This window comes from Lepidochelys kempii, chromosome 25 (assembly GCF_965140285.1).
Source record: "Lepidochelys kempii isolate rLepKem1 chromosome 25, rLepKem1.hap1, whole genome shotgun sequence".
In the NCBI taxonomy this organism is placed as follows: Eukaryota; Metazoa; Chordata; order Testudines; family Cheloniidae; genus Lepidochelys; species Lepidochelys kempii.
Window position 1 is genome coordinate 13010146 of NC_136404.1, and position 19996 is coordinate 13030141.

The 19996-nt window shown below is 49.3% G+C and overlaps 1 protein-coding gene across 3 annotated transcripts in view; it reads right to left on the minus strand.

Annotated features, from left to right (window-relative positions):
• Positions 1–19996, minus strand: part of CELF5 (CUGBP Elav-like family member 5) — a 57530-nt gene that overhangs the window by 16125 nt on the left and 21409 nt on the right. For 2 of the 3 annotated variants that reach the window (XM_073323826.2, XM_073323824.2), the window contains exon 3: positions 11197–11248. In XM_073323826.2, the coding sequence (XP_073179927.1) occupies positions 11197–11248 (52 nt within the window). The remainder of the gene's footprint in view (positions 1–11196; positions 11249–19996) is intronic. The other variant, XM_073323825.1, reaches the window with a different exon arrangement.

Consider the following 19996-nt stretch of genomic DNA (forward strand, 5'->3'; position numbering starts at 1 on the left):
AAAATGATTAGGGGTCTAGAACACATGACTTATGAGGAGAGGCTGAGGGAGCTGGGATTGTTTAGCCTGCAGAAGAGAAGAATGAGGGGGGATTTGATAGCTGCTTTCAACTACCTGAAAGGGGGTTCCAAAGAGGATGGCTCTAGACTGTTTTCAATGGTAGCAGATGACAGAACGAGGAGTAATGGTCTCAAGTTGCAGTGGGGGAGGTTTAGATTGGATATTAGGAAAAACTTTTTCACTAAGAGGGTGGTGAAACACTGGAATGCGTTACCTAGGGAGGTGGTAGAATCTCCTTCCTTAGAGGTTTTTAAGGTCAGGATTGACAAAGCCCTGGCTGGGATGATTTAACTGGGAATTGGTCCTGCTTCGAGCAGGGGGTTGGACTAGATGACCTTCAGGGGTCCCTTCCAACCCTGATATTCTATGATTCTATGATTCTAAGACAGCCCCATTTTTTTTAAGACAAAGGTTCCTGACTAATGCTGTTTGCAACACTCCAGCTTCTTAGATCTGCACGGAGTTTTAAACATTTCCATTTGCTTGTCACCGTTTTACCCTCCTCTCTGCCCTTGGACAATGAAAATAAATGGGACAGTTTCACTTTGGAGTGGCTAGTCAAGTTCATCTTATTGTGAGTATTTATTATTTGTATCACGGCAACTCCTAGCAACCCTAGTCCAGAATCAGGACCCCATGGTGCAAGGTGCTGTACAGCCAACTAAGAAGGAAGACAGCCCCTGCCCCAGACAGCTCACAAGCTAGGTGCTAGTCAGGAAGCAACAGGTGGACAAAACAAACAAGTGGGGTGTTGAGGATGAGGTAATAAAATGAACAGAGTTTAACAAACAATGGAAATGTTCAGGGTCTCATGCACGTGTATTAACGCTGCAGTGTCCGGGTTGCAAACACTGCAGGGCAGATCTTCTTTAAAAACACATCCGTGCTGGATCGACCGGGGGAAAATATCAGGGAAATATTTCTATTGATCTGAGACACTATAAAAAGTCTGGGTGTAAAACACCTAAACTTTGAGACAAAATTGACCTGCTGGAATCCCTTTCAATACATTCCTCAGACACCCAGTACAGCAGACTACTGACCAGTCCCAATTCCTGCCCACCAAGCTATGCTTCGTGCCCAGAGATGGTCAGAATGGGATGGGGCAGCAACTGGGGAGGAGATTTATATTTTTTTTTTAAATGTGTTAGGTTCATAGATTCCCAGGCCAGAAGGGACCATTGTGATCATCTAGTCTGACACCCCCCGCCCCTCTCCCCCCCGTATAACACGTCCCCCAATACTTCCTGTTGAACGAGAGCAGATCTTCCAGAAAAACATCCAATTGTGATTTAAAAATTGCCGGCGAAGGAGAATTGGGTTGGGATTTGCTTTTGCAAGATGATTGGCCGTTTGGATCTGAATCTAATTTTATCCAAAGTGGGATTCTGTTTGTCCAGGGAGCGGGGAACGAATGGGGAAAGGGAGTGAGGATTTCAGATAAACTGTTCCCTTTTGGGCCTGTCCCATATTTCAATACAAATGCCTGTTGGTTGCAATTGTCCCAGCGAGAATGATCCTGGGCAAAGCGATATTCCTTTGGAACCATGAGGCACTAACTAGCGTTGGACGTGTGTCAAAAGGGAACACCATCAACTTGAAAGCGGTCAGTTTTAAAAATCAATTGCAAGTCGTTTCAGGTTCTCCACCAGCCCCTTGAGCCCCCTGGATATTTTGTTATGTTTTCACTATCACAATTTCCTGTTGTTTTCTTTAAATAAATGTTCCTCTTTCTCTTGTCACTGCAGAAAAGTCCCACACAAACAACACCGAATGTTTCCCTCTCTCTCAATTTTATCACAAGTCTTGCAATATTTGCTGGGGGCATTTCTGAAATCTCCATCTCTTGGAGTCCTGTGGTTATGTGTGAATCTTGCTTTCATTTTTTTTTTTAATGTAAGCTTCTATCCCTCCTAGTTGTGGCATAAAGCTTGAAAACATGAACCCTTAAAGACCCAAACATCAGAAAGCAAATAAAACAATCTCAACTTCTTTTTTTTTTTTTTTGGAGCCTAACTTATGAATGCTGGGAATTGGCAATATTGCAACAGGGGAAACTGACAAAGGACGATACATGGGAAATTTTATAGTAATTTTCACTCAGTGCTGTCCAATACGCAAACTTGGGGAAGGAGAGAGAAATAAATATTTTCCCCCTTTAATCCTTTTCTGTTAACAATGGTAGGTTAACAACATGGAAGACTTTTATTTCGATGCCGTCGCTTTAATTAAAAATATTTTAATGATTAAAGCAAACCTCTCACTCCCCCTTGCTGCCCAACGCCCAGCCCCAAAGTCGCAGCTAATGTTCGTGATTGCATTTTCCTGGTAAAAGCTGCAGCTCGTCCCCCAAACTCCTCACCTGGCTCCTAGTCCCTTCCTATTATGGGGGCGTCAGCAAGCACTTTGAAGCTGAGCATCAGTGGCTGAGCTTGCACCGCCCACAGTTCTACAGCTGGCCAAGCCACCAGGAGCCCCTGGCATCTTGCAGTGGTTAGAACAGTCCCCTGGATCTGAAGCATTGAGGCTGCTGCATTATTGCCCTGGCCTGTGGAGCTATTGCAAGCCAAGCTGCAGGTCTCCCTCTTTCTCAGCCACATAGGGCTCCCCCCCTCACTTTCTCCACCTTCTTTCCAGCTCTTCTTTTTCACCCTCTGATCAGTAATTTCCCAGGTTGTCCAGCAACCACGAAAATTGTCTCTTATCCCCGACTGTTGGAGTTTGAGTTCCCATGGAAACCCATTCTCGGGCAGGCCGTCGTTCAGGCAGGTTGGGGAAGGGAGGGCACGAGGAGGGGCCTAGCACGGAGTGGATTTCTGATGGAGCGATGATGAGGAACACTGGAGGGTTTTAAGGCTGAACGGTTCAGCCATTAGAGGGAGAAACAGCAGGGGATGCTGCTCCTGTTTAAAACCCAGTGGAATTAGGTCATCTGGCCAAACAGCTGTTGGCGGGGGCGGGGGGGGGAGAAGAGCAAGGATGGCTGTGGGAGAAGGAGGCGACCCCCTTGTGCAGCCCGTTACGGATGGGATGGTTCCCACGATAAATCTCATTGGGAACGCAGGGAGCTTCCTCATCACTAATACAGTGCTAATGGGCTCGGGTGAGCAATCACTATCAGCTCAGAGCAGCAGAGCGTTCGTGGCTCATGGGAAATCAAGCCGGCCCCTTCCGCTGGGCTGGGAGCGGAGGCGGGTGGGGAAGGGGCTGGGAAGTGAAAACCCACAATCCCTGCCTTGCAAAGGACCAGGTGATGGCAGTTGCCAAAGAGGGACCAGGGTGCCCCCTCTCATTCAGGGCCCTCCTCTCAGCTCCTTGCCCCCAGCAGTGGTGGGATTCAGGGGACAGGCCTAATCCCAGGTATCCCCCACAGGCCACGGGGGGCGGCAGTCTCTGAGCCACATGAGGCAGAGAACAGGGCGTTCCTTCCCCAGCTCCATCCGGGTGGTTAATTTACTGCGATGATGGTTTTAAAGCTGCCCCAGGCCTGGCTTTTGTCCTTTTCTTCTTCATCATCATCATCATCATTACTATTATTTTCTAAAATCCCTCAAACTCATGTAAATTGCTGATTATTTTTCCCCTGCTCCGGCCTCCCTGTCTCGGTCCCATTAGCATTTCCCTTCTCCTCTGACCCTCTTTCCCTTTACCGTTTCTTTCCTCTTCCTCTTGCTCCCTTCTTCTCACTCTTCCCATTTTATTCCTTCCCTTTTTCATTTATTTTTTCCTGGTCCTGCAATTTATTCTCTCTTCTCCCCTTCTAGCTCTGCTCTAGCTCATCCTTCGCTCCCAATCTTTCTCATCTCTCCCTAGACAGCGTTCCTTTCCAACTTCCCCAGACAGATTATCAGCAGCTTGATTTCACCCAGCTCAATTTCTCACCCAGCCCCCTTTAACCCCTCCCCAGCCACGCCATTCTGTACAGGTTTTTATGCCGCCCTCATCACCACCGCGGCATTGGAGCACCTTCCAGCAGTGCATTAAGCACCATGACTCACATCTGTCACATGTGGTTTGTTCTCTCTCTCTCATCCTCTCCCCAGGGGGAGAACTGGGTGTGCAGAGGATGGCTTGCTTTAGGGGTGGGGGCGGGGGCAGGGGCAGGGGGTTGTTTTGAAATGCACAGGGTGCTGCTGAATGTCAGAGCAGGCAGGTCAGAGAGGCATGCGGTGCTGGCCACGTGGAGTGCAAGGTGGGGAGGTTTATGATGACCCCTAATTCCTGGGGAATTCATGCCACAGCTTTGGACTGCTTCCCAAGAAAGCCCTGCCTCCTGCCCCGACGACAAGCTTCCCCCCTGCACTAGCCCTTGCAACTCTGGAAAAGTGCCTTTCCTTTCTCAAGCTCCAAGTGACTGCCTGGAAGATGTGTTCTGTAGAGGTTTAATAACATCATCTTTGCAGTAACTCCCATCCGAATACACTAATCTAACCCATACAAATCACTCAGCGTGGGACGGATGGGTGGCCAGGAGTGAATTCAGTTCCACCAGTGGACAAAAGGTGTCCTCAGTTAACCTGGAGGGCTTGGGTATGCTCTGCAGCACAGAAGGATCCTAGGGCATTGGATGTGCCATATCCAATCACACCGCTAGTCAATCAACCCCAGCGTCCTGCTTTCTGTCATGGCGAGAGTAGGGGAAAGATTCCTCTCCCAGTCAGACTGCACCTAACCAGTTATGTAATGTTCTGGGGGCATGGCTGTATGTTTAACAGTGCACATATGCTCAGTATGTCACTCATGGCTGCGGCCCGTTGGAGTCAGGAATATAACAATAACACTTAGCACTTCTTCAAGCACTTTTTATCTACAACCCCTCAGTCAGAGAGGTAAGTATTCTTATCTTCCATTTTTTTAACAGCTGGGGAAACTGAGGTACAGAGTGATTTATTAAAGGGGCAGCGTCAGGACAACATGGGCAAAAAAAGTAGAACACCCATAGAAACATTTTGAAATTTTTTTTTTAAACTTCCAGGGGGAAACTTTTTTTTTAAAAATAACAACATTCCCCCCCCGCCCTTGTGTCAGAGGCTCAGACCCTATCAATATTGGGAGAGCACCAAAGAAACTGACTAAGACAAAAGTAAAATGGACAAGCCCAGAGGTGCCAGACCCTTTGCGCAGGAAGGGCTGAATGCCAGAGATGGTGGTTCAGGCTCTCGGCAGACTCAGGCAGGAAGCACTGCATCAGGTTATACCCGGTCCACACTGGGAAGGGTACTTCTGCAATCATGAAGACTAGAAACTTTTTTTTTTCCCCATGAAAACCGGGATTCTGCAGAATCTGAAAATGTCCTGAGCGTCACCCATATTCACCAGACGGGCCAAGCGTCTGACACTCCTGGACTAGTCCGTTTGCAGAAAGTGAATGAAAGGCTAAAAGTCTTAAATAATGAAAACCTCATTAGATTTGAATTAGTTCCCCCTCCCCAGCTTTAATAATCTACGGTGTTCAAAGAAACAAACATAAAACATAACCTGAGATTTGCACTTTAAGTGACTGGTCTAAAGCCACTGAAGAGCTGGGATTAATTAGAGGTAAGTGCTGTTTGGGGTAGGAATCAGTTTGTGGTGTTTGTAGCAGTGCACAACAGGGTCTTAGTTCATGACTGGGGTTCCTAGGTGCTATCATAATACACCTACCAGTAACTCAGAAGTTCCTAGCTCCTAGTCTAGAACTCGCACCGTTTACACCACACCTCTGAATGGAGGATTCATGCACACATCTGTATCAGATGTATGCAGGGAGCTCTCAGTGACCAAGGATGGCTGGAAACCTGGGACAAAGGCCCAAACTGATAGTCACAAGGAAAATAAACAGCTGGGGAAGATTCAGAGCATAGAGCTCCCTGTTTTGCAGGCCCCCGGTTCTGCACTGGTGATGTCACTAGTTTACAAGAGACAATGTGAGATAACCCTAGGCTTGCATGGGATGTGGGAAGTTACGGCTGAGTCGAAAATATGCAGTCCGAGGGCACCAGGCTAGTGGGAGGCAGAATATACTGAAACATGGTGCCTGCCACAATTCAGCCATGAAAAGGCCAATCCCTGGAATCCCATGGGGCAAGTCGGCTTTGGTGTGACCCCAGGAAAGGTTTTCTGGGGTTTCTTTCCAACCGATGGTAATAAATGAAACGACTGCCTGGCCCACACTCCGTGTTGCCGCAGATCTTTGCCTCTCCAAGGGGCAGCGTTTCTCCATCACTGTGTAAGATCGCTCTATCCCGATCTGCAGACCTTGTTGTGTCTTCTCCAAGAATGGGGTTCCCTCAGAAGACTTGGTGCTCTGATCGCCAGTTCCTAGCTGGGATGAATCCAAGAGTGTGGCCCGGTGGGAAAGGGTCTGAGGTGCAGCTTTAACTCTGCCAACTGGCTGGATCCATGTTGCCCCAGATTTGCACAAGGAGCAAGCTGTGAGGATGTCAAGGGGCACCCACGCCTGGGGTGTTAACATGGTTAGAAACCACAGAGATGAGATGCAGCCTTGGAACGAGAAAGAACAAGCTGGGGTCCAACAATGACCCCAGGAGCTGCCCCAGCATGATGCTTGGGGATGCCCTGTTGCTGGGAGACACCCTGTTTAGAATGAGAATCAAAGCTAATGTCCAGATCACTTGTGGTCATTAATGATCCCCTGGCGTTCTTCAGAAGCTCAGGGCTCTTAGCCCCAATATCACGGCCAAATCCGTGTAGCAGAATCTACATCCTGCCTCCCTAGATTTCCCACGCCATTTCAGTTAGGTACAATATTCATCTCCCTGCCCTACACTGCAGTGTGGCTCTTAAACAGCTGCTGAGTTCCAGAGGTGGCTGCATTTCAGTGGTGAGTGAAGCGATCCCAGGACATCATCATAATGTTTTGAGCTCCTTGCTATGGAAATGCAAGTTATTATCCCTACTCTGCAGCTGAGAGAGAAGCAGCCCAGTTCCCTGTTTCAGTTCTGGTTCCCCAGCCTTCATCCTCCTCTCCATCAAGGTCTCTTGCAGGAGGCCAGGCATATCTGGGGGTTGCTGTTTCAGTCCTTTCGCTGGGGGATGGAGTTTCTCTGGTCCCTGTGTCCATGAGGACAACAGACAGTATCCTTTGAACCCAGTTCCTGCTGTAATCATATGATGCATGATCACTGGAGAAGCAACCTCAATGGGACTGTGCCCAGGTGGGAGGCTGGAGCCTGACAACAAGTGTGAGGCAGCTGGGATTTCATTCTAAGAGCATTAGCTTTGTTTAAAAGGCCAGGGCCACGGTAGGTTATGACAAGCTGCAGTGACTTTTTGCAGAGGATTTGCATTTATATTGGGGGGCTGCTTAGTATTCCCGCCCCTCCCCCGCCCCCCACTCCCTGCAGACTTGGTAGTAAACTCCTTTGCTTGAAACCTGACAGGGAAACAATGAAGTCCATCTCCTCCTGCCGTCTGCACGAAAGGAGCTGGGGGCATCTCAGACAGATGGGAGCTCTGCTGCCCCTGGGCTGATGGGAACTTGCTCCCGACTCCTCATTTATTCCTGCACTGTCATTCCCAGACAGGAAGGAAGATTTGCAACGTAAATACAGGGAGGAAGAGGAAAGGAGGGGACATTTCTCCGCCTCCCTTGCAAGCCCATTGGCATTAACGGATAAAACTCAGGACAGAGTGGACTGTTGGACTCAGGGAACACCCCAGACAAATGTGAGACTCAGAAGGGATGAGAGCCTCCCTGGCGGGGCTGGGGGGTGGTAATAAAGGAAAACATCAAGAAAGGAAGTAGTGCTGTGCTGGAAAAGGGGAAGAAAAAGGTGGCTTTATACCAACACTATGCCCTCTACGTTGTGGAATACAGCCAGGGGTCAGTATGGAACTCCTAAATGAAAGCAGGACCTTGGATTAAACGGCCATAGTCTTGTAGGATGGATCTAAGTGGAACCTAAATGAGAATCACTATTCTTCTCCCATGTCACATACACACACTTCATTGCAAACTCCTCATTACCTCTTAAACCTTGATAGCAAATTCTCCTTGTCCCAGCGAAAAGCTGCAGGCTAGTTCTAGGCCTCCATCAGCTCCGCCCCAGAAGTGGCTGTGTTTCTGTGGTGTCATGTGTATATCATTTGTAGATTTATTGCAGAAAATTTGAAACAAAATTCAGAGACCTTGAAAATCAAGACTTCTGCTTTCTGGCTTTGAATTTCCAAAAATGGTTCAAATTTTCAACAATAATAAAAAAAAGAACAGGAAAAAAATGCTAGTGAATTTCTTTCTCAGGTTTCATCTTGGAAAAACTGAAGCCTTTTGGAATGGAAATAGGTCCCACACCCAAAAAACAGATCTTGTTTCCAATGCAAAACAACTTCCAGCAGTTTTGAAACGCAAAATCCTTTGGGCTGAAAATCAATTTGCATTTAAAAATGTGAAATCTTTTTATGTTGCATTTTTCTTAAAATATGAAAAATGGCCATTTTGGCACCAATATCATGGGGGGGGGGGAATCCTCCTCTGTTTCAGAGCTGTGAAATGGAAATAAACTTTTTTTAAAAATACACAAATTAAATAAACATTTTTAACTCCTTTCTCTCTTCTCTAACAGGGACGAAGATGCTTTGGGATGGAAGTTGCTATAGAAATGTTAGATAATATTAATATTTAATAAAACAGTCACTAGGATATTTTTAAAGTAATAAAGATATTGCTGTAGGGAAGGCAAAAATAATTAAGCACCCGATTGTGATACTCTGACTCCATTTGAATAGTGCTTTCGCCATGAGCACTGGCCCACCAAAGTCAGTCTTCTACTTGTGGAGTAATAGGCTATGGGTTATAACAGGATCATATCTGGTCCTGCACACAGAAAGAAATGTCTTCTGCAAACACCACTGACAGCTTTGAACTCAATTAAATGGTCTAAGAAGCAGCACGTCTCCTTTTGCCCCCAAGGAGCAAAGTGGGGACATTAATTATTATTATTATTATTTTGACCAGCCACCACAGCGTACTTAGTGCTTTTACAAACACAGACAGATGCACGGTCCCTGCCCAGAGGAAGTTATGGTCCAGCACAGATGCAACAAGCTGAGGCACAGATAGGCCCTGATCCTGCACTCGGATCCATCCAGGTGGATTCCTGCACTGATGGGGCCCTGCATGGGAGGGCAGCAGTAAGTCTCAGATTGCACCATCGGGGCCTTAATTAGGCACGGCAGGATTCGATTTTCGATCGGTAAATGTCAGCGATCATTGTCAGCTTCTCTCCCTACTCATGTGTTGCGGTACTTGGCAGAGATCCCTGGGCAGCTTGAGAGGAAGAGCTGGCTGAATATTAACTCCACCCTTCCCAACACACCAGCAAACAGCTCTCTAGCTGCCTAAATCCATGTGAGCTCAGTAGCGCAGGTACATGGTTCTAGGCAGTGCAGCCTAGAAGAAACAATCTTTTTCCTTCTCTCAGGAGGAATTTCCATCACTGATAAGGGACATTTACAGAGCAGGGAAGTTATTTTTTTTTTTAATATGGCTTGAGGGCTTAATAAATGGGTGTGAGTTTATCTTTCTCTATATTTGTGCATGTGTATGGATGGACTTGTGAACGTAGCTATGTGAATGCACTCATGCCTACCAGTGGTGTATGTGGATGTTTTGATGTATCCCTGTAGTGTCTGTTTGGGTGTCCATAAGCATGTGTATCTGAGTATTGCTATATATTAACTGTGTACCAGAATTTGTGTGTGGTGTCTGTGAGCATCTACACATGATTACTAGTGTGTATTAGTGTGTAGCAAAGACTTTCATAGCCAAAACCAATGGGAGTTAGGCACCTAAAGCCCTTTGAAGATCTGGGCCTAAGTGACTTAGGTCACTTATCCCACACCTTGCTTCCTACAGGGCTTAGATTTTCAGAGCGGCCTAAGGAAGTTAGATGCCTGATTCCCATTGAAATTTGGAAATCTAACTCCCTTAGGCTCATCTGAAAATCCCAGCCTCCGGTTGGAATAAATGACTATTAATAGCGGACTTTTTAATTTTGATTTTCTGCTGATGCGAACATTGAAATGAATTCAGACAAAATACTTGGAAATAATCCTTGAAAACAAAAATCAACTCCTTTCAATCCCAGACACAGTACATGCAATGTTCTATTCTAAAGGGGAAAACAGCCCCACCCAAATTCCACCAGGCCTACTAAATTTCTTGATAAGGCAGCACAAGCAAATGAAGAGAAGAAAGGATAGATGCAGGAGTGTAGGAGGAAGAAGAAATGCACGGTTAAGGCAGGGAAAGGCAACAAAAAGGATGTGTTCATTTGCGACACCAGGGGGTTACACTTGCTCTATCTGAAGAATGGCATCTGACAGGGGCGTGATCTCCAGTGTAAATTAACGCAGCTCGCCGCATATTCCAGCTCATAACCGCTTAGCATATGTTACTGCTGTCATGTTAATGCTCGCTAGGCCAAGGGGCTGACCTGCATCGCTGAGGAGAGCTGTGCAAATAGCTCTCGGCCGTACCGAAAAACCCGTTTCATTTCATTTCTGAGTGTTTTTTACTTTTTAAAAAAAAATAAAAGCAAAACCAATTTCTAAACAAAAAATCATTTTGAATGGAAAAATTGAAATGTTTTGATTTTTTTCAGCTTTTATACTTCGATTTTTTTATTTATTTTTTTTTGGACTGAACAATTTGGCGAATTTGACTCAAATTCGCGAAGTGGTTTGGTCAACGCAAATCTGCATTTTTCATTGAAAAAAAGGTTCTGATGAAAAAATTGGCCAGGTGCTATGCCTGAGCCTCCCCCAAATGCCCCATCATGCTTCCTGTTCCTCCAGGATCCTCCTGCTAGGCCCCAGGGCTGATGCTCTGCACAGTGCCCAAGTGTAGCACATGTAACCTCAGCCTGGGCCCAACAGAGAAGCGGTGAGCTTGGCTGAGCCTTGCAGTGGCGTACTCGAACATGGAGTGTTTCACCATAACCAGCAGCTCCCAACAGTAGCCTCTTTGTTCTATCCACAACCCAAACCCAGGCCACAATCACCCGCAGGTGAACAGCAAGGGCAGGCCCGAAACACTGGGTCTCTCTGCCTAGCAAGAGCGGGCCAGGAGGGCACCTCACAACAGACCAGCTGCCAGCAAAACGACAAGGAGGAATAACAAGGAGAGATGACAACTACCTCCACGGCTCTCACTGTCCGCCGGCTTCACCTGGATTGGACGGGCCATCTGCAACGAGAGAGAAAGACAGGGAATGAGATATCGCTGCCCGCCCGCCAGTCACATGGTGGCGCCAGCAGCACCAGGGAATTCAGCAGCACTGCCCGAGGGTGGAGAGATGCAGCTAGGAATATTACCTCCTCCCCTTAGTGATGCTCTCGGACCTGCGCAGCGGAATAAGCCCTTGGGCACCCATTGCCCAAGTACTCTCCCATTAGGAGCCCCTCTTCCCGCTCTGCCAGTAAATGCCTCTCACGTCAGTGTGGAGGGGTGTCCTGGGGATGTGGAGATGGCATGACTGCAAGCCAAGACCCATGACATGATTGCAAGCCAGCACCTGCAGAAAGGAGCCAAAGCAGCTTCTTTCAGATCTTCTGGGAGGAATGCAGCCCCCACCCCTTCCTATCCTGGCAGTGCAAAGAACACACCTCCTTTAAATACATACAGTCTGTACCAAGGAACCCTGCATCTTCCAGGCAGCGGATTGCTGGCTGAGAAAGACTCAGGCCCCTGGAGCAAACACTTCAGCATTTCAGAATCTAATACCCAGGGGACAGTGTGGTCCAGTGGTTGAAGAACAAGCCTGGGGACCTGTGAGCTATTCCTAACTCTGCCACTGACTCAGCATGGCCTTGGGCAAGTCACTTAATTGTGTTTCCATTTCTCTCTCTCTCTTACTGTAAAATGTGGGGAAATAAGACGTTCGTATCAGACAGGGGCGGTGTTTCATTAATGCTCCTTCAGGGAATAGAGATCCATGAGGGAAAGCTCTAGAGCAGGATGATTATGAACTTCTTTTAAAGACGGTAGCGACACCTCAAAGCATCATCCGCACAGGAGAGGAGGTGGTTACCTAGTGTCACAAACCCCTCCAGCTCCAAATGGCATTTGGGCTCTGCACTCATCTCGCTAATGCTGATCTAACCTGGAGTGACCCCCTCCCAACCCCCAAAGTCAACAGGATGAGAGGACAATTAGGTTATTATGGGCACCAGGGTGGAAATTTTCAAAGCACCTAAGTGACTAGGGAGCCCGAGTCCCTTTTTCAAAAGCACATCTTGTGATTGGGAGTCTGCGCCTCACTGAAAGTGAATTCACAAGCAATATACCTTCTCCTCCTTCAAGGAGCCCCAAATCGGAGTCCAATGGCCTCCGGTGTTGGGATCTCTTGCACAAGAGGCGCATTTCCATAACTACATGAAAAAAATTCAGCCGCCCCAGTCCTCACTCAGGAAAAGCTCCCATTGACTTGAGTCGGTAACGTTTTTTTGCCTGAGCAAGACCCACTCACATCCTAGAGGATCGGGTCCTCAACTAAGTTCGGTGGTTTAAGGCACAAGCATGATGAGAAACGTAGAATGAAGTCGAGTGATAAAAAGTTATGAACTTTTTATAAAGTAGATGCGCGAGATTCCCCCCACTCACACCCCCCCTTTGCTGAGAGATTCCAGCTCCAAGTGACTGACTGACGGCGTCCTTCGTGACTCCCAAGAATTCAGTGTTCTGGTGCTTCTGCTCCTGGGTCACATTTCCAGCTGTGTCAATGTCCCGGATGTAACTGCAGAAGACCTCCCTTACCTGAGCAGAGAAACGGAGCGCCTGGCTGCAGGATTGTGTCCAGTCATCCAGTATGCATGCACAAATCTGATCTGTCTGCACAAAGGCTGCACGCATTTATGCAGGCGAACCTGCTGGGGCCAGTAGTGGAAACCACTGTTCCCAGCCAGCACCCCTGAGATTAGTGGTTTCAGCTAGACACGTGCACCTCTCTTTCCGGCACCTGGTCAAATCGGGGAATGAAGAATCTGCCTCTGACCAAAGGGGTGATATTTGGAGATGGAGACCACACAGAGGGGAGCTATTGGGCCCTTTCTCCAGGAATGGGGATTCGACCTGCTGACTGACGGAGAGACAGATGCACAGACTTGTGTTGCCTCCTCCATACCATGCGCCAGCTCCCAGTGCTTCAGCACGCCAACTTGGAACGGTGCTTTTCCCTCCGCAGGCAGCACTACCATCAAACCCCAAATGCCCCCTGTGCCAGCTGACTGGTGCAGTCCCATGTGGCATCCCAGGACTTTGTTGGCTGGTCTTTGCACTAAACCAGTGACTGGGCACCAAACCCAACCCACCCTTCAGAGGCTGTTTCTTTCCCAAGACCCCGTTCGCCATCTGCCTCATGCTGCTTTGTCATTCCAAGGAGACTTTAGCGCAAAGCTCCTTCCCTTAGCTTGGCCTGTGATTCACTCATCCCCTTATTGCGATGGATTGATTGTATTGATTTATGGAGCGCCTCTGGCCATAGCCAGCCTGCTAGGTGTCTCTTGGGTGTCTCTTCGGGTAGGCGCAGATGTAAGCAGGATTCCCAGAGTAGGACTCTCATCCAGACAGTCCCCCCATACACCCCACTGAGAGACCTGAGCAAGGCAGTGGCTGCTGCGTGCCCGTCTACATCAATAATCCGTGCAGCGTGGGCGGTGGCGTGGGAAGCTGTGTGCCGACCCGGAGCATGGTTGGGCAGCACAGTCCAGATGTGCGCTCGGGAACAGGCTCAGGGGGAAGGGCAACAGCTGTACTAGTCTCACACACACACCCCTCCTGCCCCCGCTGCAGCCTCAAGAACCAGCTTTATTTCTCGCCAGGAAGAAAACCTGGGATTAAGATAAACAGATGGGGAGGGAGATGCAGGGACTGGACTCTGAGCTCAGCCCCACCAGTGCAAATCCAGCATGGCGGGGAGGCTTCATTGAAGCTTGTGGCTTTATGCCTGCATATGGGAGAATCCAGAATCTTTAACGGCAGCAGTGGGAGGGGGAAGGGAGGAGCGGGAGAGGTTCAGGAACAACCCCAAGGGGAATTCAGCACCTGAGAACATCCTGCTCCCCCCCCGTCCCCACCCGCCCATCCCCCCACAGGCCTGTCACTCCAGCTCGTGGCACCTTGGGTAAAGGAGTTGTCGTCATGGAAACGGTTATTCACCACATGGAACCTGACATTTGTGGTTGCCATGGTAACCAGCTCTTAGGGGCATTCCCTCCGCTTTGCACAAAAGAGACATTTTGATATGATCTTCAGAGAGGGGGCTGGCAGGAGGGAGAAGGAGGAGAGTCCCCCCTCCCCGCCATTGCGCCCAGTGACTCTCTGGGCTCTGCCAGCGGGACGCGACCCTCGCGGGATCGGCAGGATAAACTGGCGTCTCTCTAAACAGGTCCCTTTTTATTGCAATGCCTCCGAGGCCCCAGCTGCTCCGTATGGGAGCCCCAGTGGGGCAGAGCTTGGCCAGGCCCCTCTCCAGAACCAGCGCCTGGTGGGAACTGCAGAGCTGTGGCAAACAAAGCCCTCTGAGCCCATCGCTCACTAAAGACACCTGTAATAGGGGAACGGGGTGAGATGTACTAAGGCCTGCGAGTAAGCCCTGGGGTGCATCCAGAGCCGGTTTCAATGGAGTTGCACCAGGATAACTAGGAGCAGCATCTGGCTCTGGGATTGTGACCAAGATGGCCTGGGGGGCTCCCTGAGCCGCGCTGCAGACCCCAGCTCGCTCTCATCCTGCCCTCTAAGCCACACTGAGGTCTCTCCTCTGCTCTCGCTCATCCCTGGGAAGCTGACCCAAGCACTCCTCAGACTCACTCACAGTGGCTCGGGGCTGCAACCAGAACCAGCCTGACCACGAGATGACGAGGTTCTGGCCAGGCTGAGCGTCCCCATGTAGCTCACAATCCCTAGTGAGTTCTAACAAGTCCCATTTACCGCTTCCACTCCCTCCAGTTGATCTGTTGTCAGCCAAGCCTGGCTCCATGGCAGAGCCGTGAAGGGGCGGCTTGGCTTGTTCTCACCTGCTCAGGGAGACGTGGGTAGAGACGAAGAAGGCGAGATACAGAAACCTCTCAAAGCAGCGAAAGGCATTTATGTTTGGAGAAGAAATTCAGACTCCTCTGCTTAACGTTTGCAGCGAGAGGTCTCCACCACTGGCCCAGCCATGGAGGAGGCATCATGCTTATCACATTTTCGGGCAATGGCAGCACAGATCTAAGGAGGCGACATGACCTTAATTCCAGCACCACCACGGCTATAATGGCAAACAAACCAAAAAAGGCCGCACAAGCAGAGACCTAAACGCACAAATGCCAGGAAATTCTATAGCAGCTTTATCTTGGCCCAGGTGTGTGATCAAGCTGCATAGCCCAGAGACACTCCACTAGGAGGGGTGACCAGAACAATGAGCAATCTAGAATAAGTGACTTACTCTTCATACAGGGTCTCAGGTCCCAGCACCTTACGCTGACAGGTGAGCATTTGCTCCTCCCATTTTCCAGAGGGACCGAGAGAGGCATGAGGAGGGGAAGTGACTTGTCCAGGGTCACCCAGTGAGTCAGTGGCAGAGCTGGAGATACAACCAAAATCTCGTGCTCCTCATACCTGGCGTTAGCTGCCCTGTCACACTGCATTAGACATGATGTGTCATATACATCCACACACGTACAGACCAACGGGCACATCTATGTACATCTATGTTCACGGTGCCCAAATGAACACAGAGACCCACCATGACCACATGCAGTCCAGACACATGCGTGCGCACACACACAAACATACAGAGCCAGGCACCCCTGCAGACGTGTGTATTATGCACACACATGCCCTTACACAGGCATGCATGCGTCTACCACACACGGACGTGTGAATCCTCTGAAGCATCTGACCACTGGTCTGGCCCAGGATAGCCGTTCTTATCTCCCACATGCACGGACATATGCATGCATGTACCGGACCCCCCCAACCAGACACATGCATGCACTACACACACCCACACCCATGTGGCTCAGAGGGTTTTTGCTAGTGATTTAAGAGGCTGAGCCTACTTTGCAGACTGAGCTTGATTTTCCTCATTAAATTATTTAGATGAGCATTAAAAATTAACCTATTTATTCATTTCTGAAGAATATCACATTAACATTTAGCACACGCTGCTGGGCCAGCAAGGGCCACGCTCCCCCGCCCCTCACCGCCGGTGCCTTGCAGCGCTTCCTACCTGCCGCTAATGATAGGCAGCGTTGTCAGCTCTGTGACCCACCGGGCAGGGGACCAATGGCCTTGCAAAGCGGTCCCAGCGACATGGTGGTGGTGTGGCCAGACACACCAGCAAGGGAACATCACCTGGTTAAGCAATCCCTCCCTCTCTCTGTCACACCACCCCCCCCCGACACACCCACTGAGTGTGTATCTCTCCCTTACCCTCCTCTCTCTCTTACACACACGCTCGGTGTGTGTGTCTGTCCCCTCACCCTACCTCTCACATACACACACCAATCTGTGCATGCATCTCTTGCTTTCTTTCCCCCACCTTCTTTCTCACACTGTCTCTCTCTCCAGCACTACCTCCTTCTCTGTCACATGCACACATACCAATCTATCTGTGCGTGTGTGTGTGTGTGTCTCACACACACACACACACACGCACACACACACACACACACAGAGTGCCTAAGCATTTCTCTCCCCTGGGCTCCCGCCGGGCAGCGCCCAGCTGGCCTGGCTAGGATTGAGGGGTGCACTGACCGCAGGTGCATTAGCAGGCTATCTGCATTCGGACGTTAGAAAGCTCGTCCTTCAGAATTCATGCCGATCCCCAAGTGGTCAGGAGCTGCCTTGTGGGAGGAGCAGAAGGACAGCCCAGAGCAGCCAATTCCTTTCCCAGCGAGGGAGACAGTAAGAGGCCTTTACGATGCGATTCTGTATAAATTACAATATAAATTGCACCCCGCTCCATGCTCCTGTGGGGCTTGGAACATGAAGCCCAGTTGGGAGAGGGATTTGGTGGCTACTCCAGCTCCTTTACTGTGACATTCCTGCTCCTGTTTTCTGATGCAATTGCTGGGAGTGAGGATGCCTGGGATGAAATTCTGCCACATGAAGGCAGTGGGAGTTTTCCCATAGATTTCAATGGGGCCAGGATTTCACCCCTGGAGTCCCCCTACCTGCTGCCCGTCCAAGGGCCAAATCCTGAGCCAAACCAGGCAAAACTCCTGTTGAAGTCAATGGGACTAAGGAGCACAAATCAATGGGAGGTTTTCTAGTGAGCAAGGAGTGAGTAAAGCCTCTGGGCTTTGATTCCAGCTGATTACAATTTGCTCCACAAAATGAACCATTTTCCCCAGAACATTCCTGGGGATGAGCAGCCCCCACATGGCCACACTGATGCACAGAGTGAGCGGCCACCCCAGTGACCCAACAGCCCAGCCCCCATCCCGCAGCCATCTCCTCCAGGAGAGGGAGAGACCATCCCCTCCTGCTTCCCGGGATGTTAGGCTGCAATGCTAGCAAACCATGTGCTGCAAAGAGGGCGAGAGTCCCAAGGGAGGAGCCGGACTCGCTCTCTATTAATTAAGTGTAAGTGATGTAAAATAGCCCCTCAGGTGCAACACAGGGTAACCTAGTGGCGTTAAGTGGGTCAGAGGCAGAGACCATGAAACAAACACAGTGTGTGCTGGCTCCGTAGGGCCCTCACTAGAAACAGGGGCACTCAGGCACTTGCCAGGATCAGGGCATGAGTCTTCAGCATTGACTCATTGGTTCACTGCTGGCCAGTTTAGAACTTCCTGCCTCCTGGATCACAGCCACTAAACATCCATTCAAAGCACCAGGGTCCGGAACCTGACTGGCACGTTCAGCTCCTATACCTGGGCAGGTGATGATGGATCAATGCCCTGGAACATGAAGGGTGAACAGTGGCAGAGTATGTATCTTTCTGCATGTCCCCACATGCTACTCTATCAACGGGGCTCAGTCCTGACCTGGCGGATGAAAGGGGAGAAAGGGAAGTTTAGTCTTCATTGATCTTTTTAGTCCTTGGTGGTTTCCGTTGAGAGCATCAGTAAGGTTGGCCATTAAGATGGTACTAACCGAACGCTGCTCTGGCACCATCCAGCTGAGTATCTCAAAGCACTTTAAGAATGTTAAAGAATTTACTCTCCCAACTCTCCTTCTCAGTCACACAGGAAGTCTGTAGCAGAGCCAGGAAAAGAACCCAGGGGTCCTGACTCCATGTCTCCTGCTGTAACTGCTAGACCCAACCTTTGTGGAATAGACTGTGCTTTGAGAACCGGACTGAGAATCCCCAACTCATTTCACACGAGCCCCTTCTGAAGGCCATCGTTTCAAGCAGAGCAGGACCAGTGTCTTCCTTTTCCTGGCCCAGCCGGCTGCGAGTGACAGGCAGGTGGAGAGGGAAGCTGTCCCCATGCCTCGGGAAGACGAGCACTGAGTGATGACAGACAGCAGCGTGCAGACATCCAGGCAGAGTGAAGGACAACGACATACAAGATCAGTCGCTTCGCCTCCTCGGGTGCTCTGCAGCTTCTTACTTTTTCCTTAACGCAATCAGTCACCCCCGTCTTCACTCCTGTTCCTGCTACTCCGCCAGCAAGGCGAGCTCCTTATCACTATGACTGGGAAAGTCTTTGGCTCTCCTTGATATCCCTATGGAAGTGACAGCACCATTACTGTGCATTATCATCAGATAACCAACAGGGGAGTCCATCCCATCGCAGCAATTACGAGCCTCTTCGCACAGCAGGCTCTTGGGCAGACACATCTTGAAGTGGGCTGTTTGATGGGATGAGGCACTGGCCATTCTGCCCTCACTTGACCCTCTCCTTTAGCATGCCTGAGGGCAGCACAGCTGAGACCACGGACATCAAATGAGCTCCCCAATCATTCTGGTCATTCCTTGCCCTTTACGATTGGTCTTGTTGGAGGTGAGGGTCTGAAAGCTGGTAAGAGGAGTGCGCCAACTCTCCTGGAGTCCTTTCCACATGCTGCAAAAGAAATCTAAATCACATTTCCCAAAAGAAATCTAACTCACGGAAAGAAAAATCCAGGACCAGATCCAGTTGACATGGGTGTTGAAGTAACGCCACTGACTTCAGCAGGAGTCAGTCTGGATTTACGCTGGGCTAAATAAGAGTGGAAGCTGGCCCATAACCTCTCGTCCAAGCCTGCACTGATGTAACTAAACACACTGAAAGCTTTTCTAGAGCAGATTCATTGATTTGAAGGCCAAAAGGATCCATTGTGACCCTCTAACCTGACCTCCTGCATAGCACAAGCCAGAGAACGTCATCCACTGATCTCAGCATCAAGCCCAGAACTTCTGCTTGAGCTATAGCCTCTCTTTTACAAAGACATCCCATCTTGATTCAAAGACTTCAGTTAATGGAGAAGCTACTCCATCCCTAGGTGAGGTGTACCAATGGTCAATTATCCTTTCTGTTACAAATGTGCACCTTATTTCTAGTCTCAATTTACAGTCGCCCCCCAACTTACATAATCGTTCTGTTCCGGAAAGCCTTGTATAACTCGAATTTTGCTTAAGTCGGAAACGTATACCCATACGTTACACAAAAATTTCCGCAACTCGAAAATCCTGTTTCTGGATTATGGAACTTTTTCCATAAGTGCAAATTTGCATAAGTCGGGTCTTGCGTAACCCGGGGAGCGTCTGTATCTAGCTTCAGCGGAGTTCCCAAGACCCTGTCCTTCAGGGTTTTTGTTTTGCTTTTGTGGTTGGGATTTTATTATTATTCTACATGCATATCTACAGCACCCATTGCCATGACATCCCTTAGACCACCCCCACCCAATCTTACTTGAGTGGCACCTCTGTCTCTCCTGCTCTCTGCCTGTGGAAAGGTCTTCTGAGGAAATGCTCTGGTTTAAGTCCCTGGGCTTAATATAGGGGTATTTGGGTGACATTTC